Raw genomic sequence first — 25,964 nt, forward strand, 5'->3', positions numbered from 1 at the left:
AAAATGGTATAATTAGCCCTATGTAACCATCTGGTTTTAGACTTTACTAACTTTTCACCACATTTACTCCATCTATTTTTTCCCGAGTTTTTTTTTTAAGATTTTATTTATTTATTTATTTATTTAAGAGAGAGAAAGAGAGAGTGGGAGGAGGGGCAGTAGGGAAGGGAGAGAGGATCTCAAGCAGACGCTGTGCTGAGCGCAGAGCCTGAATCCGGGCTCCATCTCACAACCCTGAGATCAGGACCTGAGCCAAAATCAAGAGTCAGACGCTTAACCAACTGAGCCACTCTGGCGCCCCTCCTAGGATTTTTAAGAAGAGGCATGTTTCATCTTAAATAATCTGCTATGGTGTTTGGCATTGTACAACTATTGATTATCTTAAACTTTGATAAATGTGTGCTACATATGAACTTCTTTCATTGGTGACGAAATCAGAGAAGTGTGTGCTGTTTTTCCCTTATGAGGTAACAAAGGATAGAGAGAAGAGAAGAACCATAGGAGTGGAATGTGAGGTGGATTGAGAGTTTAGTGGGACCAGGAAATCTGAGCAAGGAGCAAGCATAGCAATGGATGCAGCTTGGGGTTTGCAGAAATCTTGGGAAAGGCACTGAACTCTCCACAGTGTAGGATAGAAACTCAAGCCACTTCTGTTTAAACATTTAATATATAAGCAACTACATAGACTAGAGGACTCAGGGACACCAAGATGACAGCTAGCATGTGTTTAGCATATACACTGATGAAGAGATGGATGACAGAGTACACCTAGTACTGTACTTCTGAGCACCATACCAACTTTGGTATTTAAGCCCAGAAGGCCATCCCAGAACAAGAGAAAAGCAAAATAAACAGGGCACACCTGTACAACTCCTCTTAGTCTGCAGACCTGTAATCTAGAATTTTATCTGGTGCTCCTTCACCTGCGTCTGCACTGAAACTTCATTTGGCTTTGCCTTTGCAATTACTGACCCTCAGCTTCTGTCTCCACCTCTGCCACAGCCGGGAGGTGGGGAGCTGTCTAAGAGGTTGATCTTCCACCTGCTTGTGAAATGTTTACTTTGCCTTATTTGACCAATTTTTCTCCCAGTTGGGAGTAAATAAATCCACCATGAGCTCTCAGGACCAATCCTACGAGATCATGAATATTTTTATTTCTTGATCTTTACTGAACCCAAAGTGATGCAGCACGCTTCCTAATACAAAAAGTTGGGATGAAATATCCAAATGGAAGCACAAGGTGTCCAAGAGGCAGGTGGGGGCCAGGTAACAGGGGTGCTGTTTTTTTTTTTTAAGATTTTATTTATTTGACACAGAGAGAGAAAACACAAGTACGCAGAGAGGCAGGCAGAGAGAGAGGGAGAAGCAGGCTCTCCACTGAGCAGGGAGCCAGACGTGGGGCTTGATCCCAGGACCCTGGGATCATGACCCGAGCCGAAGGCAGCTGCTTAACCGACTGAGCCACCCAGGCGTCCCGGTGCTGGTTTTTAAGGGTGTGTTTTTTTCATGGTTTGCAGGCTTTCCTCCTTGGGGCTTTAAGTCCATAATCGGATGTCTGTTGTGTCTGATTTTGAAATCTTAAACCTATTCCCTCCTACGAGAGAAACCCTAGTTTCTGAGCTAGCACTCCATCTGCACATGCATCTCAAGGTGGGGAGCCGAAGGCTGTGACGGGGTTTCCAATGTACCTGGCTAACCTGCCACAATTAAAATCAATGGGGAAAACTAGAAATTCAGGTGGTTATTGTGTTGTCACAATGCCCATGAATTGGATTGGGGGACTATATGAAAATAGAATATTTTGTTTGGCAGTAATTGATAGTGTCATTTGGCAGGAAATGTCTCAAATTCAGTTATTCAAATTCACCTCTATTTAAGCCAGTCTGTAGAGCCTGTGTAGAGGATCAGACTGTACAGATGGAATTCTTGGCAAAATCTCTGGAAACTTCCAGGATTATCTGGATTCTATAGGGGTCTTGTCTTTCACTGTCCTTGACTATTTTGTAAGTCTATAGAGACTGAAGTTAATTTGTAAAAGGTTGATGATGATGCAAATAATTCCCATTCTTAGAAATGCAAATGAATTTTGTCCAATGAGGATGCATCAATTTCTACTTAGCGGAAGAGGCCAGTTTTGCCTCTATCAGCAAATTCACTTCACTATTCCGGATTGCCTATAGATGTGTTTTCCCTTGGAATCTCCTTTGAACCAGTTTTTACTTCTCATTAGTTTCTCATTAAATAATGAGTAAAATAAAATCTTTGACACAAATTCATTTTATATTTGTATGAGTCACATTTTTAAAAATTACATTTTAGTACCCTGATTCTCCAGCAACTTAGTTCATCCTCAAAAGTGGGTTGACAAGGAGTGAGGGGAGAACCCTGAATTTCTGACTGAACATTTACCCAGAGGTGACTAGTTGAATGAGCTACTTGAAAAAACAAGATAATGTTTACCCTTATTCCTGGATATACAGGTTCTAGATTTGGATTGATTTCAGAATAGAGTTATAAAAAGCATTTTATGTCTGCACAGCCAAATTTGAGGACTGCTGTGATTCTCCTTTTTTTTTAATCCTACCATTTTAACTTTTTCATTTATATAGCAAAAAAAATGGTAATAACAGATGTGCTAGGCTTAAGAAATAGGATGGAAACTTGAACACCATTGGATATCGCTCTGTCTCTGCTTCAATTTCTCCCCCCCCCAACCCCCTACCTCTCTCTCCAGCACCTGTTCCCATGTTAATTTCATTCTCCCAGGCTGGCTTCTCACCAGTTGTGGTCCGGCTTCTAGCATCTCAGCATCTCTTACTCATATCCTATGTGGAAAAAAACAAGAGCACCATTAGCATAAGTCTTTTTTCAAAACTGTCTGCATGAGAAGGAGCATTCTAACTTGGGAAGAAGGGTGGAATTTTTTTATAGGTCTTCAGCAGGCAGGGTCAGCTGAAGTTCAGCTAGTTTCAAGAATATTTGTTCAAAGATGGTACTCAGGGAAGGGAGGAGTTATTCTGATTAATTAGCAGCCATTGTTTGGAAAATGTGGATTTTACTAAGAGAAGTGGAAGGAACAGTGAGGGGCTGAGGTCATGTGCAAGAGGGTGTGCAATCTACAGTGACAAGGATAGGGAGGGCCACAGTAGAAACTTCATAGTTCTTCAGTATCTCTTACATCTTACAGTCCTCTGATCATAGAGACCCTTTTTCCCACATGCAGTTGGCTAAATCCTAGAAAAGGATTTTGATTGATCGTGCCTATCTCTGGACCACTCACTGTGCTCAGGGAGTCTAGTCAAGAATGAAGAGGCTGTTCCTAGGCAGATCCAAAGGCTAGAGCTGGGGAGGAACAGGTCTTAAAAGGAGGGAGTAGCCCAGACCTCGCCCATGGGGTCATCACAGTGAGTAGGACAGCATCCCCCCATCTTCATTTATGTTCACAAAAGCCTCCTTTTCTTCCTCCCACGTAAACAGCTCAATTTTGCCTTTAGGGGACACTGCTTAGGGGAGGACCACTCAGAGAACTTTTTGCCTGAGTATGGGGAGCAAACCCAGGGGAGATGAAAGCCTCTTCTGAGAGCAACCTAGTGGAAAAGGCTGGATACAGCCCTGATGCCCAGATTTCTTCTGAAAGCCTCAAAACTTTCTAAATGATCACCACGGTCACTTACAGAAAATAAACAAGTTTGTTTTGAATAAACATCCCAACGTTGGCAATGCTTCTTGCCTCTACATTCTTTTCTCTTTCCTCTTTCAGGTATCCAGTGCCCATGGCCCCTTTTTTCCTATTGTAGAGCCCAGGGCAGGCTGCCCCAAGATGGGCCATTGTGGCAAACAGATTATTTTGAGTTAAAAGTAATCAAAACCCACCAGATGCAGGAAAACTCTCTGCTTCCCCCTCAGCTGCCTAAATTTATATTGGAAAGGAGAGCCTGGACCAGGAAGAGAGCTATTAACAGAGATTCCCCTTTACCTAAAAAACTTATCTGCATAATAGAGCAACCTTGCTTTTCCAAACACTCCTTTCACCTTTCTTCCCAAACACTCCCTTTCCCTTCCCTCTTTAGCTCATATAAACTCCATGTTGCCTCATTGTCTTTGGAATTTCATGTTTGAGTGGATTCCCCATACATATGTCTATTAAATTAGATTTTCTCCTGTTAATCTCTCTCACGTCAATTTGATTCTAAGTCCAGCTAGAAGGACCTTGTAGGGCAGAGGAAGATCTTCCTTCCTGACACTAAAAATAAGACAGATCTGCCCTATGAACATAGTTAAAATAATTAAGATTCAGGGGATGGGAATATCTGTCCTTACCATTTTTATTTTGCTAGAAGAACAAGTTGGTGACATATCATGGACTTCAAAGTCCAAATCCCCAGACTTCCCACTTACTTGCTCCATGACTGTGGGCAAATACTTAACTTCAATAAGTTCCAGTTTTCTCATTTGGGAAATAAGGAATAATGCCCACCTCAAGATTTAAAGGGATTATGCATGGAAAGACTATATGGAATATATTAAAATCCAATTACTATCATTTTTTTGTGATGATGATGATGGTGATAATTATGAAGGCACTAAACCCTACTCACTATATGTTTTCACCCCACATTATTATTTTTAAAACAGAATTTCAGGATTAGAAGAGAATACATAGATAACCTCAGTGAGGGGTTAAGCCTCTCTAAAGAGATCTCAGTTGCTCCAGGGCTAGGAAGGTTTGTGTGTGGTGTGTGTGTGTGTGTGGTGTATGTATCCATGTATGTCTGTGTGTCTGAATCTGTGTATGTTGATGGGATGTGATGATTAAACGGAATGTGACATCAAGAAATTATCAACACTGACACTGATGACAGATACTGGCGAATTAGCAGTGTAGAAAGGGGAAATGAAATTTGGCTTAGCTGTGAAAAAATAATACTAATTACAGTCATTAACATTAGCCCCTTACCATTTATGCCTAATTACCATGCTGCATAATCATAATCATGTGTGTCATTAAATATATGCCCAGTTAACTTTCATGTAAGTTGTCTTGATTAGAATGAACATCTCTGGTCCACTTAGACACCTGTTCAGAGATACACTGCTTAAAGTCATTGCTACTTCGGGGGCTAACAAGAGACTCAAACTAGAGAAAGTTTTCTCAGTCATATCCTAAAGAAGGAGGAGGCACAAACGATCTGAGGCTTTTTTCCTTCTTCTTCTACCAGGTCTTCAGAGTGCCCAGGGAGTTCATCTCACCACTGCGGAGGACACACACACACACACACACACACAGAGCGAGAGATAGCAATAGAGAGATACAGAGATAAATAAAGACATGCAGACGAAGAAACAAGGAGACAGTCAGAAAGAGGTACAGGAGACTCAGAGGCAGAGACAGGTGGCAACAGAGAAGAAAGTAGACAGAGAGAGATACAAAAAGTGGGGGTAAAGGCACAGACAGAGTTCAGCAAGGAGAAGGAATTCATATGCCTTCTCAGGGCTGGTTGATTTCCTCTGATAATTTATGAGACAAAATAGTCCCAGAAGCAGACCCAGACAATCAGAGGGTTCCTCATTGTCCTGGATGATGAGGAAATAGGAAGAGTGAGGTGAAAAGAAACGGAAGGTAGAGAGAAGAGAGATAGACAAAGCAACAGAAAAACTGAGAGATGGGGAAAGACAGACATGGAGGGGTCAGGGAAAGGGAAGAAGGGTCCGAGGGGGTTCATGAGTCTGCTGGTTGCTTGGTCAGTACCAGGCTGTGGAGACAGAGAAACGTGGGGGGATATATCCATGTCCTCTTTGTTGTGCTAAAATTTCCATGTCCTTGATGCACAGTGTGGATATGATTTGTTTACTGGGCATCTGCTATGTACCTGGAACCAGGCTAAGTGCTTTTACCTATATTGACTCACTGAATCTTCAAATGACACTAGCTGGCAGGTACTATCATGATACCCATATTATAGAAAAGGAACCTGAGGCATGTAACTTGCCCAAAGTCACTCAGGTAGTAAGTGAGATTCAAATCCTGCCATCTCGCTGTAGATCCTGTGTTCTCAGGCATGACATAGCACCAGCAAAACCAGTTATGTAATAAACAATTGTTAAGGGATCCATGATTTTAAAACATTCTTGCTTGGGGCGCCTGGCTGGTTCACTGAGTAGAGCATGTGACTCTTGATCTTGGGGTTGTGAGTTCGAGCCCCATACTGGGGATAGAGATTACTTAAAAATAAAATCTTTAAAAAAATACAAATAAATATGTTCTTGCTTAATTATAATTTCTTTTAAATTAACTTACTATGCAAGTTAATCAATGTTGCTAGAATATAACATTTTCATTTGCATGAAGACTTCATTTCCATGAAGACTTCCTTGTCAACTCAGCAAGAGAAGCAGGGGCAGAACTCTAGTGTTGTGGCTGACAGAGAAATAGAAGTCTCCAGGGGTCTTGTTACTTCATGATTTTCACACAGCGAGATGGGCAGATCCCAGCATCCTGCCTCCGTGGGTCCTACCTTCCACAGTGACTTTGGGTTCTGTTGCTCTTCCACTGGGAGACCTTGAAGGGACTGGAATTTGGTTTCTCAGGGACTCATTTCCCCTGTGGAAACTCATGCAAAATATCTTCATCAGCTTTCTGATCTGTTAATAAATAATGATAATCTGTAGAAGAATTCATTTGGTTATCATCCTTGGAGATTAATTGGGTAATTAATTTTAGCTAAGTGCATATGAAATATAAAGTGCCTCATAAGTCTTCAGGATTTATGCTCCCGTGTTCTTATGAGGCCTGCAGGGCAGAGATTCTCTGCTTCGAAATGAGAAGCTGATTATGAATGCCCCCGATCAGGGCTGTTTCTCACTAGATTGCGCCAACCCCCTCCAAGAACTCATTGGGAAGGCAGACGATTGTCAGGGTCATTTTTACTTGCCAGACTGAAACTCTGAGCTCTGAGCTGCAAATTGAAAGGAACTGGAAAGAAAGAATTCAGCTTCCTGGTTACTCAATTGCTGGTCATCTTGTGCACAGTAGGGGGAATCTTTTCCGTAGGGGGCATCTTTTGTGGCCGTGGTGGTGGTTGTGAAAAGGGCCTCTCATGTCCATGGAACCCTTGCCAAACCAAGCTCCAGGGGATACTGGTGCGACTAGCCCACGCTTCCTTTCTGTAACTGCGGACTTTTGAACATATTGACAGCTAACGCAAAGAAAGGGCAGACGGTGACGATACTGGTTAGTGGTTAAAAGCATGAACTTTGGAGTCCTACAGGCTGCATTTGAATCTGGCCTAACTGTGCCCCACCCACATGTTCACAGCTTCTACCATTACTGCTGTGCAGAGAACTCCTCAGTTCAACTTATATCACTGTAAAAATGACTATGCTGGAACCTTTAGAGAACTCAGTGATTGTGGTAGACTGAGCCAAAAAGATCTGTCCACATTCAGGGACGCCTGGGTGGCTCAGTCGGTTAAGCGTCTGCCTTCGGCTCAGGTCATGATCCCAGGGTCCTGGGACTGAGCCCTGGGTCGGGCTCCCTGCTCAGTGGGGAGTCTGCTTCTCCCTCTCCCTCTGTTCCACCCCCCTGCTTGTGCTCGCTCTCTCTCTCTCAAATAAATAAATAAAATCTTAAAAAAAAAATCTGTCCACATTCTAATCCCCAAAACCTCTGAATATTACCTTGTATGGCAAAAAAATAGATGTGTTACCCTTTATGGCAAATGAGGTGATTACATTAAGGATTTTTCAAGAAGGTGCTTATCTAGGATTATCCACGTGGGCTCTAAATAATCCAGTGGCAGGTGTCTTTATACGAATGAGGCGGAAGCGGCGGCAATGTGACCATGGAGGCAAAGACTGGAGTGCTGTGGCCACAAACTAGGGAAGCGCTGCGCCCTCCCAAGCTGGAAGGGGCAAGGGACAGATCCTCCTCTGGAGCCACCAGAGGGAGCACAGCCCTACTGACTCCTTGACTTCAGACTTCTGCCCTCCAGAACTGGGAGAGAATACATTTCTGTCTGTGGCACAACCGCCCAGTTGGACATACTTTGTGACAAGCAGCTACAGCAAACTCCACAACAGCTCATGGGACGAGGGGAGTCGAAACAGGGAAACCTGTTTGGCTTCATACCTGTTACTGGTTTTGCAACAAAACAACAGTTCCTTAAATTCCACTGTTAAGCATTACGGTTGGTCTTAGAACTGCATTCACACAGCAGCATCTTTTCAAAATAAAAATAGAGCAGCCAAAATGTCAGCATTTACCTTGAAGCACTTAATTTATTACCTCTGAAATTTTCCCTCCCTTCAGACTTGACACCGTTGTGAAAACATGTTTCCCTTTAGTGTCAAAAACTATACTATATTTAGTTTACTTTGCTATGTGTTTATTCCTGCACCAGAACACGCACACACACTCACACAGAGCTCACTCCCACTGACTGCGTGCTCCGATTGGCTACCGCACCACTAGACAGGTCAGACTTCAGTGGGACACCCTTCTGTTGATACTGCGGGCATTAAACTGGTTTGGAAGAAATCCAAACCCATATTGTAGAAAAATCCAATGTTATGGTACACCTCTATCAAAGTGCTTACATAAAGCATACCTTTTTTTAACTCAAGGTTTATTGAGATATAATTTACATAGAGTAAAACTTACCCTCTCTTTAGTCTACTGTTCTGAGTTCGAACAAATGCATAGAGTCTTACAACCACCACCGCGATCAAGATACAGAACAGTCCATCATCCCAAAAAGTTCTTTCACACCCCTTTGAGGTCAACTCTACTCCCTGGCCACCAGTGATCTCACGATGGACACAGATAAGCAGAGCAGGGCCTGGCCCCTGGTTACCACTCCCTAGGTGATTACATTAAGAATTTTTAAAAATCATTACATCAGTAAAACAGCAATAATATGGTGCTTCCTAGGCCATGGCCACACCAGCCTGACCGGTTCCTTGTCTTCTCCGAGCTCCCACCCACAAGGTCTACCCCTGTCGTCCCTTTTGGCTGGAATGCTCTTCTCTTCTTCTGCACCCAGGCAACCCCTACTCATTCTTGAGATCTCAGCTTTGACATCTTTTGCTCGAAGAAGCCTTTCCCGAGTAGCTCCAATCCCTCTACATTGCATCGAGCACAGCAATTTTACATTTGTTTGTGTATTCTTTGATTAATATCTATCTTCCCCTTAAACTGTGAGCTTCATGAGGGCAGGGACCATGATCTTATGCTGAGCATATAGTACGGTAGTAGGTACTTGATAAAGACTAAGTAAATGAATATATCCTTTGAAACCGGCAATGTTCTAGATGTTTGCTTTTCATTCTTTAAAGGGTTCAGCAAAATCAATATTATTATTGCTGTTTTACTGATGTAATGATTTTTTTCTGATGTGATGATTTTTTTTTTAAGATTTTATTTATTTATTTGACAGAGAGAGAGACAGTGAGAGAGGGAACACAAGCAGGGGGAGTGGGAGAGGGAGAAGCAGCCTTCTTGCTGAGCAGGGAGCCCGATGTGGGGCTTGATCCCAGGACCCTGGGATCATGACCTGAGCCAAAGGCAGATGCTTAACGACTGAGCCACCCAGGCGCCCCTGATGTGATGATCTTAAACCATAAATTCTTTGACATTCTGCCTCCAAAAGGTGGACTCTAATTCCCCTCCCACTGACTCAGTGACGCCCTTCTAATGAATAGAATGCGGCCCAAGGGGCACCTGGGTGGCTCAGATGGTTAAGCATCTGCCTTTGGCTCAGGTCATGATCCCAGGGTCCTGGGATCGAGCCCCACATCGGGCTCCTGGCTCAGCGGGGAGCCTGCTTCTCCCTTTCCCTCTGCCTCTCCCCCTGCTCATGCTCTCTCTCTCTCTCTGTGTCTCAAATGAATAAATAAAAATCTTTAAAAAAAAAAAGAATGTGACCCAAGTGACAGTATCATAGAAGGCATTGCCCTTTCTCCTTGCTTCCCCTAGGGTCACTCAGTCGGGGGTGGGGAAGCCAGCTGCCATGTCATGCAGATACAGGAGCGGCCCTATGAAAAAGCCAGCGTAGTGAGTTACTGAGGCCTTCTGCCCACAGCCATGTCGGTGAGGAAATTGGATCCTTCAGCCCGTGTCAAGCCTCCAGGATCGCAGTCCTGGCCAAGGTCTTCACTGGCCCCTCACGAAAGACTCTGAGCCAGAACAATCCAGCTAAGCCCCTCCCAGATTCCTACCCCAGGGAAACTGTGTGAGAGGACAGACGTTTGCTGTTTTGCACTGTGAAGTGGGAGGATCACTTGTTACACAGTAGTAGCTGAAGGAACTGGTAAGGGAAATAAAGAACAGCAAGTGTAAGTGACTTGTTTAAGGTCATACAACCAGTCGATGGCAGGTGCAGGATCCCCACACAGGTCATGTGGCTCCCGAACCACACATTCTCTGTCCCACACCACGCTGCCTCCTAAAGATGCTTAGCATGGCAAATGCAAAATCATCTGGCTGCTAGTATAAAAATCTTTGCAGATTGGTTCATGTTACAGTTTCGGGAGGTTGCTTTCTGGATTCCCAAAGAAGCTGCTGACTGGAGGAGTTTCTAGGAGAATGGTAAGTAAAAAGGCAATTCTAATGAAGTTTTAGTGGACTGAACTATTTCAAGAATCTCTGCGAAGCCAATTTGTTGGAAGAGTAGATTGAGGCAAATTTGCTATAACTTGAAAGTAGCTTTTTTTCCTTTAGCTCATTATTATGGTATTGTAAACCAGTTCTCACACAGTGTGAATGCATTATCCTAGAATGCTCATTTTTTATATATTCATTATATTTGTGTGTTTAATATTTTATAAATTATACATCTTTAATAGTGTAAATATTTGTTTAATATATATATGAAGGAATTACTGAAATTCAGTATTTTGCTCAGATTGCCTAGTTACCATTCCAAAGGCTCATACCTTGCAGTAGGCAAAGATTTCTTAAATAGGACACAAAAGCACAAATCTCAACATACAAGTTAATTAGCCATCGCAAGCTATTTATCTGCATGGTGCCCAGTGGTATTGCTGTTTATGCTGATTAGACTGAATATCTTCATCCCATCACTCTAGAATGACGGACTCATTTCCCTTTCTCCTTCTATTCCTTCCCTTTTCCCAAATTAATAAAAGATTCCTTTCATCTAATCACACCACTCACCTTTATTGTCTTTCTTTATTAAAGCATTGTCACTAGTTCCCTCCTCACGAGTATTGGACTCTTTTAGCTAATTTATGTTGAGGTCTCCTGGCACCAGGACGCAGGAACGTTGGTGGGCCATGGAAAGTTCTGCAAGTGTGAACCGGAGAGATGTCTCTTCATCTCTCATCAGTGATCCCATCTTCATGTCTGCAGAGATTTAAGAATTGCTATTCAGTGGCAAAGAACACAGAACACTTTGGTTTTCCCCATAACTTTGCTTTTTAAGAATCTCAACTCACCCTGGAGCTGGAAAACAATCTAATAATGCCAAGTAACAGCACCTGGGTCTCCTTGGCTAAATTAAGCCCATTCCAGGGGTTGTCTTTAGAGCAGACTACTAAAATCTCAGCCCCCTGTCCAGTTCACAGCTCATCCCGGTGGGAGCTCAGCTGTCTGTGACATGGCACTTGGCCTCTCTTCTCCATTCTTCTCTTGGGGCCTGCTTCCCAGTTGGTGGGATGAGTGGAGTCTGGGGAAAGGGTTCAGGCATGTGAGCATGTGAGTGCTGGTACACTGGGGGTGACCATGGGGACACTGAGCAGGTCCAGTTGTTCCTTGCAGCTACTTTACCTACCACCGGCTATAAAAAGCTCATGGTGTCTGTGTCAGGGATGGGACTTTGGGGGACTGAATAAATAACTCCCCTTCCACTGGGAGGCAGACATGGGAGTTAGGCTGAGGGAGATAGGAACACCGAGGCACCTCCTGATAATGCTTATCCTGGCCTGCAGGGCTTATGGAGCTAAAAAGAGCAGGCAGGTCAATGCTCCATCTCTGCAGCAGACAGATGGACCCAGTCATGGTTCCCAACACTGTCAGTTCTTCTTACGGGCCTGCAGGGGTAAAGCTGACCATGCTTCCTTTCTCATAACCAAGAGAGAGAAAGACAGTGCTGAGCAAACACATACAGTTCCTCCACCTCAACTCACCCATCAGGCAAGTCCCTCTGCCTCCTGGGATGGGCGGGCAGTGGATGAAACCAGAGGCTGAGAGAAGTCTCAACCAAATAGGTCAAAACCAATCAGAATGCACATGTATGAAAATGCATGCACATTTTTATTTAATTTTATAAGCAGCATAGTGAAAGATATGGAAGGATACCTAGTAGGGGGCTCACAGGATTGCCCAGTTTGGGGGGTGATGGGTACGATACAATGTGAAAGGAGGAGGGGAAGAGAGTATAGAGATAAGCCAAACAGGAAAAAAAAATCACCAAAAAACAGTATGTATGGTGTGATCACTATATATATATATATATATATATATAATTACATTAAGAAGTGATATTCAAACTACTTCAGCCTGTATAGCATGGTTAATACTCCTCCAGTTAAAGTAGATACCAAAGAACTGGGGCAGGATCCCTGAAAATTCCCTCACTGAACCAGGCATTATCTGGAGTGGAGGGTGGCCCAAGGGGTTCTGGGAGAGAGACTGGGAGGCCAGGGTGATAGGATGGGGTTTTGGCAGGGAGGGTGGTAGCACTTGAGAGGGAGGCTCAAGACAGTAGCTACTTACTAGGGCGCCTGGGTGGCTCAGTTGGTTAAACAACTGCCTTCAGCTCAGGTCATGATCCTGGGGTCCTGGGATCGAGTCCCGCATCGGGCTCCCTGCTCGGCAGGGAGTCTGCTTCTCCCTCTGACCCTCCCCCCCTCATGCTCTCTCTATCTCATTCTCTCTCAAATGAATAAATAAAATCTTTAAAAAAAAAAAAAGACAGTAGCTACTTACTAGGGCGCCTGGGTGGCTCAGTTGGTTGAGCGTCTGCCTTCAGCTCAGGTCATGATCCTGGGGTCCTGGGATCGAGCCCCGCATCGGGCTCCCTGCTCAGCGGGGAGTCTGCTTCTCCCTCTGACCCTCCCCCCCTCATGCTCTCTATCTCATTCTCTCTCTCAAATAAATAAATAAAATCTTTAAAAAAAAAAAAAAGACAGTAGCTACTTAGTAAACCAATTCAGAAGCACATCAATGTTTTGACAACAGGCCCAGCTCTATCAGTGCATTCTACTTGAATATTTGTTGACTCACTCATAAGTTAAAATCAAAATTCTTAAAACATAATAGGAAAATTTTCTTCCTATGCTATGTTATCTAATTCAACTGGGACTAAGCAAAGCTCATATGAAGAAAACCTCAATTCTGGGGGCTGGAGGATCCACTTCAAAGCCTCACTCAAATGACTGGAAAGTTGAGGCTTGGCTGTTGGCTGGAAACTTCATCAGGGCTGTGGATTAGGGCCTTGGTTCTTCTCCATCTGGGCCTCTCCTTAAGCTGCTTGAGCTTCCTTACAGCATGGTGGTTGGGTTCCAAGAGAACCAGGAGGTGGCCTTTTATAATCGAAGACGTCACACAGTGTCCCTTCGTTATAGTCTATTGGGCAGAGCAGTCCCAGGGGCTCACCCCGTTTTTAGGGGAGGGGACTTACACTCCACCCCTCCAGGGGAGGAGTGTCAAGGTCGTACTATAAGAAGAACATATGGCAAGGAAAACACGGGAGGAGATAGAATATGCCAGAACACACTTCTGCTATGTCTGTGATATCTATAGTCCACGCCGGCCTGGGTTCCAGAGGTCTCTGCTTTTTTCCATGCTGCCACGCATAGGGCCCGGGTTAGCTAGTGTAACCGAAAGACTGGAGGAAGAAGGGAAAAGTTAAAAACGTACAGGCAACCAAAGGAAGAAATAAATCAAACGTTTGTGGAGCTCCTACTTAACAGTGCGGCAGGCATTGTGCTAGGCGCTTCTCAGAGATCTTTATTTTAATTTCAAGATTTCAAGATCTTTATTAATCTTCCCCACAGCTGTGTGAAGTAGGTACTATCATTACCACTTCACAGAAGAGGTACTTGGCAGCTTGTCCAGCTATGTAGCCAGGAACCGATAGCCGACATGGCCATGCTGGGCTGCTCGACTTCGAGGACCGCGTTCTTGCCACTATACTGGGCCTCAGAGTGTAGAACATAAACACGCTTCGTAAAACGTCGCTATGCAGTTCATTTTGTTTCTTCTTCTACATATATAAACGATCTCCTTTTTTTACCTCTCAAAAGAGTTAGAGTGAAATATGGCAAATAGTAGAAATGTATAAATGGGCTTCTGTTTTTTTCCAAATAACCGACAAAGTCTTCTCAAGGAGCACATTAGGTAACTTCCTTTTCAGTTAATGCCTGAGTTATCATTTGACCATGTAGGAATGTAGAAATTACTAGCTAGGGGATTCTATAAGAAACGCTTACTGATTATTAAGCTAACTACATTATAAGGTAATGTAAATGTTAAGACATATAGAGGAATTCAGCATGGGAGTTTATTAAGTACAAAATGATGGGTACATCGTGATACAAGTGAAGTCCCAAGAAGTTTTGCATAAATGTACTTTTGGAATACGTATTAATATATTTTTTAAGGATTTATTTAATTTGAGAGAGAGAGAGAGAGAGAAAGCATTTGCACCTGGGGTTGGGGGAAAGGGCAGAGGGAGAGGGAGAAGGAGAGAAGCAGACTCCCCACTAAGCATGGAGCCTGCTGCAGGCTTCGATCCCACAACCCTGAGATCATGACCTGAGCTGAAATCAAGAGTCAGACGCTCAACTGACTGAGCCACCCAGGCGCCTCTGGAATACGTACAATTATTAAATATACTGTGGGACTCCCTGTTTAAAGAAAATGTACATTTCTGTCATTGCAGCAGGGATTCTCTATAGTGGGGCACAGATAATGGAGTTCATCATAATTAGAACCCCCAATCATTAACCAGCCGTGTTTAATCTGGGCATAAGGATTCCTGCTGCAATGATGAGGGAGGTTTTCACTGAGATACCTATTTATAATAAGATCTGGCATAGGTGATGGAGGGGATAAGAATGCCCCTCTTTTACCTGGTGCTAAATGCAAATACCCAAAGGAGTAGTGAAAGACAGAGACTGAAAGGATGACACGTATTTTACCATATTGCTAACCTAAGCATAGATGCAATTCAACCAAACACAATATGTCATCAATATATGGGGCTACTGAGAAGCTTTTGACACTGACTTGGAAATGCAATTTCCTACTGAGGCCTACTCTTTAAAATGAACAAATGATTGTGTAGAATAGAAACATGCTAAGTCACCTGAAGGAAACAGAATGGCTTCCAGGCCAGTAGAGCTCTGCAGTGATTTAGTATTTTAAGAAATTTTAAGAAAACACTGCATCCATCAGAATTTAGGTAGCATTGAAAACAAACAAAAATGGAGTCACTGAGGCAAATGTTGGTTGGGCCTATCTGATCGTTCATTGCCCAGAAGAAGGAAGCCTTAGTGGTATGAACACTATGGACCATTTTAGACGGCATGGTCCTATTCATTCATTCACTGAACTTTCTCAAGTGCCTACCTGGCCAGGCATTATCCTACATGCTGGGAATATGGAAGTGAATAAGTCAAAATCCTCATGGAGTTTACATTCTAGTGGGGAAGGCAGTCAATACAAAAAAATAAACACATATACTAATAACATGAGGTCTGTGCTTCAAAAAAAGCTTCACAAGGTAGGAAGACAGTGAATGAGGGAGGTGATGGGAAAGGAATATGGTATTATTTTAGATAGAAAGGTCATGAAAGGCCTATCTGAGGAGGTGACATTAAGGCAGAGATATTCGAATGAAGTAAGAAGGTGAGCCATATGAAGATTAGTGGGGAAGAGAGTTCTAAGTAAACAGAACAGCAAGTAGAAAGCTCAGAGGTTGGAGTGAACCTGTATGTTCAAGGAACAGAAAGGTCAGTTTGGGGACTCATTAGCGCCTTTGCCAAATGTTCTGGTTCTCTCTCCTTTCAGGCACAAGGTAAGATTGCATTAATTGGTTCTTCTTTGGATGGGTAGGACTATGTGACATATTTTGGACAGTGAGGCATGAGCCAAAATGACATGTGCCATTTAAGGACAGAGCCAACAGGCTGTCCAGAGCTCTTTTTTTCTCTCTCTGCCATGATGATTGGTAATGCAACAGACAGGACTGCTCCATCAACCACAATCTAAGAGCGAGGAAGACAAGGTGGCTAAGGTCCCTGGCTGACCCTTAAAAGACATAAATGTGAACAAGAAATAAATTTGTATTGTGTCAAGCTTCTGAGATTTGGCGTTGTTACCTCAGTATGGCATCACGTGGCCTGACCAACACAGTCAGTGTAACTGGTGAGGAGAAAGCTAGAGGGAGGGAGGTAGGAGATGTCATCTAAAGGATAAGCAGTGGACAGATCGTGCAGAGCCTTGTAGGTTATGATACATTTGGGTTTCATTCTGTGTGAGAGAAAAACTCCGGAGAGTTTTGAGCAGGGGAATGACATGATGATTTGCATTTAGAAAGAATCATTCAGTCACGTAGGGGAAGTCCTTATTCGTGGGAAATACATAGTGAGATATTTAGGGATAAAGTATAATGTCCTCAACTCACTTTCAGTAAATGGTTCAGTAAAAATGTGTTTGTGTGTGTGGCTGTGTGCACATGAACAAGGGGTAAAATGGTAATTGGTAAATCCAGAAGAAGGGTATGTAGGTGTTCATTGCAGGCTTTTTCAATTTTTCTGTGGGTTTAAAAATTTTTAAATAGGGGACCTTGGGTGGCTCAGTTCGTTGAGCATCTGACTCTTGACTTTAGCTCAAGTCGTGATCCGGGGGTTCTGGGATGGAGCCCCGCCTGGGGCTCTGGGCTCAGCAGGGAGCCTGCTTCAGATTCTCTCTCCCTCTTGTCTGCCCCTCCCCAGCTATGCACTCTCCCTCTCTCTCTGTGTCTCTCAAATAAATAAATCTTTAAAAAAATATTTTTAGGGGCGCCTGGGTGGCTCAGTCGTTAAGCATCTGCCTTCGGTTCAGGTCATGATCCCGGGGTCCTGGGATTGAGCCCCGCATCGGGCTCCCTGCTCGGTGGAAAGCCTGCTTCTCCCTCTCCCACTCCCCCTGCTTGTGTTCCCTCTCTCTCTGTGTCTCTCTCTGTCAAATAAATAAATAAAATCTTTAAAAATATATATTTTAAAATCACTCTAGAGAAGTACAAGATGGGATAGAAGCAAAGGCCATAGGAGGGCTGCTGCGGATAAGAGATGAGGTGATTTGGGCTGGAACAACAATTGTGAGAAATGGGTGGATCTGAAATCTAATTTATACATGGGGCCAGAAGGACTTGTTAATAGATTGCCTATGGGATGTGAAGTAAAGTTTAGAGTCAAGTCAATGGGTCTCTTTAGGTTTTTGTCCTGAGCGTGTGGGAGAGTGGTGGATGCCATTTACTGAGATGGGACAACAAGGGAGAGCCAGCTTTAGGGGATAGGAAATAGCAATTCTGTTCTGGACAAGTTAAGGGTGAGGCTCTGAGTAGAGACTGGGTTGGCAGTTCAGTGAGTGAGCTGGGGCTTCAGAGAGAAAGTTGGCTGGAAGAGTAAAATTTGGATGTAGTGGTATACTGAGAAATCACCTCTCTACCTCTTCCCTATGCATGTTGTCCCCCCACCCCAAATTACTGCCCCTACCCCTCTTAGTTTGTGCATTCACTTAGAGTTTAGGTTGCTACCAATTTATTACAAAGCTGCATTGAATAACTACAACATGATAGAGAGAGATGGTTCCTAAGCAGTAGGTTTTGTTTTCTCTGCTGGCCCTGATAACAGGAGAGACATAATCTATTCCTTTGAGAGGCGGTAAACAATACCTGATAAAAGTTTAGGCTCAAATTGCATTCCTCTTTCCTCTCCCTTCGTCTGAAACATGGATACCATGGCACTCCACTTCCGGCCTAATACAATTAAATAGCTCCCCTGGCTAAAGTAGTCAGGGCTAGTCAACAATCTAATACCTATTGTTTGGAGAATAAAAATAGCTTGTGCTGGCCCAATGGAAAAAAAAAAAAAAATCAGGAGATTCATTAAAGTTATTGGTGAAATGTATTTGTGGGAGGTAGTCATGTAACCTCAGAACACAACAATAAAAAACTCAGTTGAGAAATTAATGCCTATTTGTCCTTTTCCCCCTTCCATGGTGTGGTAGATTATAGCAAAATGGCTGCCTCAATATATCTCAACCCACATGCTCTTTTAATAATGTGACATTGACACTCTTCCCATTGAGTTGTGGGGCCTATGTTCCCTCTCCTTGAACTTCAGCTGACCTTTGTGACTGCCTGAACCAACAGAATACAGTGGATGCTGTCTGCTAAGGCTGGGCAACTCCCACAACCATAAGAGGTAATAATAAAGTATAGTTCAAATCTGGTAAGTTTTGAGGTTATTCATTATGCAGCAACAAAAACAGGAACATGGTTTTGACTTTTAATCATCTTTACCTTTTCTTTGGTATTCAGATTTTACAGTAATTTTGTCTGTTCTTGTGGCAAGTCACTTTAAATCCTTTGTGGAAGAGGGTTTAAATACAATGTAATCAAATTTTTTAAAGTGCTTTTCTGGGGACACCTGACTGGCTCAGTTGTCAAGTGTCTACCTTTGGCTCAGGTCATGATCTCAGGGTCTTGGGATGGAGCCCCGCATCGGGCTCCCTGCTCAGCGGGGAGCCTGCTTCTCCCTCTTCCTCTGCAGCTCCCCCTGCTTGTGCTCTTGCTGTCAAATAAATAAATAAAATCTTTAAAAAAAATAAAGTGCTCTTTTGTCTAACTTGGTGATGTAAACTCCCTGGTGTTATTCTGTAAATGATAAAGATAATCCATGAAAGCTCTATGACCACTTCTAAGGGATTTTTTAAAAAAAGAGATTAGAAGAAATTTAAAAGAGAAAAGATTGCTTTGTGTGGACCTATTCTACATTTTCTGCTCTTTCTCCCCAAAACATATCCTTTCCCATGAAACTTTGATGGAAATAATTATGACCTCATCTATGAGGATCAAATGACTAATTCAGTCAACAAATAGTTCTTCAATCAACATTTATTGGCTATTATGTGCTAGATATTAGACCAGGTGCCAAACATACGAAGACCCAGGCCCAGTTTACAAAGGGACTTCTGGGCTTCTGATTACTTATAGTTAATAAAATGCATATCATATGCAAGGTCATATGTCTGGGCATGTCTGGAAGTCTTTGAATGCCTTCAGTGATGGACAAGTATTTAAAATAACAACAACAAAATAAAGCAAAACTATCAAATGATCTGACAGGAAGTTTAAAAAGTGAATGGAAAAAACTGTACAGCAATTTACAGTAGGTTCATACATCTATGAATTTGGTATAAGAAACAGCTAATTGGGGCACTTGCATGGCTCAGTCAGTTAAGCGGCTGACTCTTGATCTCAGCTCAGGTCTTGATCTCAGGGTTGTGAGTTCAAGCCCCACGTTGGGCTCCATGCTGGGTGTGGCACCTCCTTAAAAACTAAACAAAACAAAAAAACCCAGAGCTAATTTATTCTCCCCATAATCACAGAAATGAAATAATATTATTATATTAAGCTTAAAAAATGAAATTACAGTTAATGTAAAAGATCATGAGATACCACAAGATAATACGTTAGTTTTTTTTTAAGATGTTACAGTTTCTTAATGTCATTCTTAGAGACATTCTTAGTCACCATTTTTTCAAGTTTTACTGTAATTAGAATTTTAAAATCCGGTTTCCTAAATTTAATCTCAATCCAAGTAGTGTCACATCCATTAACTTTTCAGGAAAGGGGCATGAAGGCAGGAACCACAGCTATTTACCACTGTGTCTTCAGCATCTGGCACATAGTAGGCACTCATCTAGAATTTGTTGAATTTGCGGAGCGCCTGGGTGGTGCAGTCGGTTAAGCCTGGACTCTGGTTTCAGCTCAGGTTGTGATGTCAGGCTCCTGAGATCCAGCCTAGTGACAAGCCCCAAGCTCGGGTGGAGTTGGCTTCAGACTCACTCCCTTTCCCTTTGCTCCTTTACCCCGCTCTCTCTCTCTCTAAAATAAATAAATTAAACAACAACAACAACAACAAAACAAAGAATTTGTGGAATTTGTAAACTGGAAACATGTATTAAAGAGAATGGATTAAAGGCAGCAGTTTTCTACAACAGGTGCGTCTGAATACTTGGTACAAACAGAGCCGTGTTTGGGTGTTGCAGAGAACTCCTAAAAGCAGAAGACACTGTCCTTCTCTACAGCTAGATACACAGTGATACATGCACTTATAAACCTTTAAAATAAAGTACAAATATTGTAAAATTCACATCAGAAATAAAGAATTTTTGGCGCGTCGCAGCGGCTCGGGCGGCGGGAAGAGCGGCAGCGGCCGGGCAGCCTGGCTTCGCGAAGGCTCCGGGGCGCCCCCGCCCGCTCGCTCCCGGCCCGCGCCCGCCCCGCCGCCGCCACGGCGCCCACCGCCACGGCGCCCACGAGGAAGGTCGGCTCTGCCGACGGGGCGGCGAAGGAGGAGCCCCAGAGGAGGTGGGCGAGGTTGTCAGCTAAACCTGCTCCTGCGAAAGTGGACACGACGCCAAAAAAAGGCGGCAGGAAAGGTAGGCTCCAAGCTGAGGGAGACCGCGGTGTCTGGGAACTGCTGCAGCGCTACTCGACAGGTGACTTTTTTCCTAATGAAAAGCCATCCCCAGAGACTCTAAGGTCTTGTGACGCTGTCAGTGACTAAGATCGTGACTGTGAAAGTCTCAATCAGATGTCATACTTGCCTGAAACGTAGAAATCTTCTGTTTTCCTATTTAAATTTTATAATAATAGCGACCGATTTTTGTTTTCTGGCCTGGGTTAAAAAAAAAAAAAAAGATATGGTCATACTGGTTTTTTACTGGAATATAACGTGCCACATTCATTGTGCTGCAGAATCTGAAAGACCTAAGACTGAAAATACTAGTAAGTCTAGCTTGCGAAGGAAATCCAGTCTTGCGCTGTGTACATCATGGTTAGTGCTTGCCGGTTCCTTGCATACTTGTGCTTATTACTCTTGACAATAACCTCAAAGCCACGGTTGAGTCCAGGAGAAAGGGAATGTGTAGATTTTTGCTGATCAAAGTTCTCAAGCCAGGGTGCAGGGAATGCTGTGTGCAAGGATACATCAAGACTTGTGTTCTCTGAGAATATAATGCTGTGTGTTGTGTTGTGTTTTGCAACTATATATAAAGGAGTACATTACATCCCTTTACCCTAAGAAACTCTGAATTAACCCTAAACTACATTAGAGTTGTTTCCCTGGAATAGATTCATGATTGCATTGTTCCAATTGAAGGTCATTGGAATGAAGCTGTTCTTGAGTCTATGTAATGTTTGAAAACTTAAGTTGGGAAAGCGAAGTATATGTAAATCATTATAACTTTGATTTAGGATGTAGCATTGAAACCACCCTCTGCAAAGCTGTCATGGGCTTCAGGGGAAATTCACGGTATGATTAATTTCTGAGCACTCAAAACTTAAGTGAGAGTTTGGTGTTAGACCCCTTTTCTAAAAGTATAGGTGGAAGCTTAGCCCTGCATAATCAATTCTTTATTTAAATGTTGTAGGAAATGAATGTAAAAGTCTCAAACTTTTTTTCAGTAGAAAGTTCTACTTTTTTTTTTTAAGTATTCCAAGAAGGTATAAACATAGTAATGTTAACTTAGTATTTCTCACAACAGAAGATAAAACTCTGTATAAAAAGTTAAGTAAAATGGGAACTTTTCATGAAGGCCAAAAAAATAGTGGATCTTGTTGCATAATGATGTAGCGATGTACTATTATTACCCATCTTTGATTGTTTGGTTTTGTTTTTTTTTTCCATTTTTTTATAAACCAATTGGCTGAAGCACTAAAAAAAAAAAAGAATTCTCAAACTGTTTATTACTATTGAACTCTGAATTATATGCACCAAATACAAGAAAAGCCAGCACATACATGAATGATTTTTACAAGCTCTTAGGGGACAGGAGAAAATAATAGTATGCATTTCATAACCTTTCTGAAACTAACTTTTAACTACAGAAATGAAAGTAAGTTTACAGTGCACAAAGTCATATTTCCGGTTACATAGTCAGTGGTGTATGGATAATGAAAAAACATATCCAGGCTTTTCCACATAAAACAGATACAAATAAGGGGACGTATAAAAGTAAAAACTAATTTATATGCTTGAGAAAAAAAAATCAAGACTTCATTGCTTTAGAAATTATGAGTAGAGAAAATAATTTTAAATGAAGCAAATACTGTATTTTATATTTTAAACCATTAAAATAGGATGACATCTGAAGACCCCATCCAAATCTCAGATTAAATGATTCTATGAACTAAATAAATACAGAAAGGTGAGGACAGATGAAGAGAGTGAAAAAAGGGAAAAGTAAAAAGGAACTATAAACACCCTCCCACATACACACAAACTAACAGAGCGCAGATAGGCACCTGTAAGGGGAAGAAAGACACACTTAGTCAGATCTTGGCTTCCCCTATGTGGAAGGCTTCCTCCCCAGAGTTGTTCCATAATGTTTTCTAGTATTTGTGTCTGAATGTCTGCTAGCCTCTTAGCGTACTTCTAAAGACTTTTTAAGTTTTGATGTTTTCCTAACTAGACTGAATTGATTTGAGAACCAGCTGTCACATACTTCTTTATTGCTTGAGTTGAATTAAAATTTTGGTTAATAAAAAACTTCCAATTTTATACTTCCTCTTCTGAATCTTGATCATACATTTCCTGAGGCTGTCTCTTAATATTGATTACCAAATCAATGGTTAAAATTTTTGTTAAACACTGAAGAACTGAAGTTAGTAACTGATATTTACCAGCTACCGATTCCAAACCTGTCTGACTGCTCACCATGGGTTGATTGGTTTGCAGTGCATGGAGTGTTCTTACATATATGTGTGGAAAGCTGTACTTTCCCTTCTTAGACTTATAGAGGATTTTGGGAATGCCTAAAAGAGCATTAGCTATTATCATGCTAACTATGGTTTCTTCTGATTGCTGACATTTTCTGGTGTGCTTGAGGAGATAGTAATGTAACAGGATCTCAAAATTACCACCCACTGGCAAAACACAACCTGCTGGTAGAGTGGAGCAGCAGTAACTCTGGGAAGTACACATCTCCAGTGACTTCTCTCTCACTGGCAACATGTTTCCCTTTCTACCAATTTTTGTGACTTGTAAATTTTCGTAAGAAATTTCTATTCCAGTGTTTTCTGCTACTGAATTAGCAGAATTACTCTCCATAAATGGTTCACGGTCATCAATTATCCTGGTTTGGGTTGGAGGTAAACATCTCAGTGTTTCATCTGTCTGGTATGTATCTGTTGGTGTCACTTTTGGTGTTGAATATGGAATACAGGTTTCTAATTCTACACTTGGAACTACCAAATTTGAATATACTTTTAAATATGTTTGAGTTTTTGCCAGTTTACCTTTGTTCTTTACAACTGTGGCCTGAGATGGCCTTTGTATTAAGCCATTAACAATTTCTGGCAATGGATTACTTTCTCTGCTAGTCCTGTAAGTAGGAGGACTCGATGTATGATTTTGATCACTGGTTTGTATCATGTAATTTAGATCAAGATCTTTAAATAACTGTCGAAGCATTTTAAATGCTCCATGTAAAGCATCTTCATGTTGTTCAACAAGACCCTGCACTGGTCCACAAAGAACTATACAGTGTGGTATAAATGAACATGTGCTAATCAAGCCAAGATGAACATACCTTTTGGATCTCAAGATCAGGGGCTTACAAAATTTCACCAAAGCAGTGTTACAGATTTCATACTGTGAAGAGGCCTGTGCTAGTTCAAAGGGAGAAAGACCGATGATCCTCTGGATAAGAGAAACTTCTTCAGGTGATAAACACTCTACCACTGATATACCATTCAGTCCTGCATAATACCTAACTAAGTCCGGTTGTTTCACACTAGACAGGAGCAATTTTACATTCTGACTCTGTAAATGTTTCATTATTGCTTTTGTCTTTTCCATAATCCAAAACTGAGAGGTCTGAAACTGTGCTTCTGAATTTAGAATAAACTCTGATCCAGAAGTTGAAAAAAGAGGCTGAATGGTTTCTGTTACTATCACTATTCTTATGTCACCATCTGCTGGACAGTATACAGAAAAGTCTCTGTGAAGCACAAGCCCAGCTATGATCCTGGAATCTGAGACAGGAAGGCCGGTGACACCAACATTCAACTCTACAAAATAGTCATCCACTAAGTCAAATACTTCTTCAAACCCACTTTCACAAGCCATACTCTTGAAAAAGTAGTTACACATCAATTGTGAAATAAAGTTGTGATTATTTCTCCCCACTCTTCCACAAAAGTATGCTTCTAAGAGCAGCTCTAGAGAGCTCCTACACAGTGTTCTCTCTTTAGTGGATGAAGAAAAGATGGACAAAAAGTGTTTACTTAAGTAGTGGTCCATAATATAATCTAATATTTGTGTCTGAAACGTTAGAAGAGCTTGAGAAATAAATTTCCACTGACAACAATTTTTCCAATGCCTTCTATGGGTTTGAATATTTTTGGAAATCAAAGAATCCTGTTCTTTGTCTGTGATTGTATGAAGTCCTCTGAGTAAATGACAAAGAAAGATAATAAATGTTTTAGCACCATCTCCTGTTTTTCTGAGATGACTGGAAACACAGGCCACCACCATCCTGTACAAAAAAAGAAATAAAGCAACTCAGATTTTCAGATGGCTGCCTTTACACATGTAAATCAAGTTGAAACCATGGTTTCAAAACCAAAGTCATAAAAGACTTTTATGACTGATGTTTTTAGTTTCAGTTTTTACAAAGTTTTACTTTGTTTTATTTCAAAATTCTGGGGCTGGGTGGAGCGAGGAGGAGGGAAATCAATGTTCTTGGGTGTTTGGTAAGATTGGATTTCCAAAAGAACATTCCACTGGACGGCGCTCGAACCCTAAGCATACTGGTTTCGCCCAAGGTGAGTCTTCCCAGGAACACAGGCTAAGGGTTCAGGGAGATGGCCTGGGGTGCCCGGCTCTGGGTAGGAGAGTGGGACAATAGTACCTGGCCATGGGACGCTCTAACGAGCTGGAATGTGGGACGCGGGTACCTGGCTATGGGATGCTCTAAGTGTAGCGCCTCCAGGAGGCAGCCTCCATCCCGGCTGATCAGCACCTCCCCGGTGGGCTTCGTACACAGAACTTGTCGCCCCTCGGGCCCTACGCAGCAGCTCACGATGGTCTCCAGCACTTCCGCCACCTGCAACGCTGCCTTCGCAGACCCCACGGCGGCCATAGCATGTAAAGATCGAGGGTCTTCCGGCCACGGGCGGCAGAGAAGCAGCACGGCCAGGAAGGGGTGAGGCGAAGCGGGCGGAAGCGGAAGGGGCGGGGAGGAGGCCGCGCGCTGGGGCCGCTGGGCCTCATCCCCGACCGCCCACTAACGGAGTAGCCGGATACTCTGCCACCTGGGGCCGGCGTTCCAACAGACTGCGAAGCTGGGCAAGAGGTCAGGACTTCTCAGGAGCTGTTCCTGGACCGGAAACTGCCAGCCCTTCCCCAGCTCCCTGGGTGAACTTATTCCCTGCAGTGGCTTCAGCTGCCACCAAATCTGTCTCCCAGGAAACGTCCTTCCTCTCGGGAAGTCGGCACGCTTAGGGAAGCCTATGCGTAGGAGGGAATGGGTCCCGCGGGTGGAACTGGGTTCGTGCCCCACCGCTGACAAAACCTCTGCGTTGGACTCAGGAGTATTCTGTCCACAGTATCATCAGTTGCTCTAACCATCACAAAAACAGCTTCGGGAGGCAGGACAGCGGCAAGCTTTATGCTTTCCGCAGGGAACTTTGCCACATTTCCCGGGCACGGATATTACTATGAAA

The 25,964-nt window shown here is 42.7% G+C and overlaps 1 protein-coding gene and 1 long non-coding RNA gene across 3 annotated transcripts in view; one reads left to right on the plus strand and one right to left on the minus strand.

Moving 5' to 3' along the window:
- The first annotated feature begins 20,515 nt into the window (after nt 1-20,515).
- Nucleotides 20,516-25,964, plus strand: part of LOC145721851 (uncharacterized) — a 45,357-nt gene continuing 39,908 nt past the window's right edge. Inside the window, exon 1 of the long non-coding RNA XR_014145814.1 lies at nt 20,516-20,734. This is a non-coding gene — a long non-coding RNA (uncharacterized LOC145721851). The remainder of the gene's footprint in view (nt 20,735-25,964) is intronic.
- On the minus strand, nt 21,966-25,565 carry BBS10 (Bardet-Biedl syndrome 10). Of its 2 annotated transcripts, none has more exons than XM_006737767.3 (2): nt 25,197-25,565; nt 21,966-24,775 (listed from the first exon to the last, which is right to left on the minus strand). In XM_006737767.3, the coding sequence occupies exons 1-2, from the start codon at nt 25,379-25,381 to the stop codon at nt 22,795-22,797; spliced, it is 2,166 nt and encodes a 721-aa protein (XP_006737830.1). In that variant the 5' UTR covers nt 25,382-25,565; the 3' UTR covers nt 21,966-22,794. The 2 variants fall into 2 exon arrangements, with proteins under 2 accessions (XP_006737830.1, XP_081678241.1); XM_081822115.1 differs by having other exon boundaries at nt 25,151-25,288.

This window comes from Leptonychotes weddellii, chromosome 5 (assembly GCF_054177405.1).
Source record: "Leptonychotes weddellii isolate Sample4059 chromosome 5, ASM5417740v2, whole genome shotgun sequence".
Taxonomy (NCBI): Eukaryota; Metazoa; Chordata; class Mammalia; order Carnivora; family Phocidae; genus Leptonychotes; species Leptonychotes weddellii.

What these genes read in the sequence shown, in the direction of transcription:
- BBS10 (XM_006737767.3), bottom strand. Translation starts at nt 25,381, where the DNA reads ATGGCCGCCGTGGGGTCTGCGAAGGCAGCGTTGCAGGTGGCGGAAGTG. An exon ending in TTAGAGCATCCCATAGCCAG is followed by an intron (nt 24,776 to 25,196) that starts GTACCCGCGTCC and finishes TTTTTTGTACAG; the next exon opens with GATGGTGGTGGCCTGTGTTT.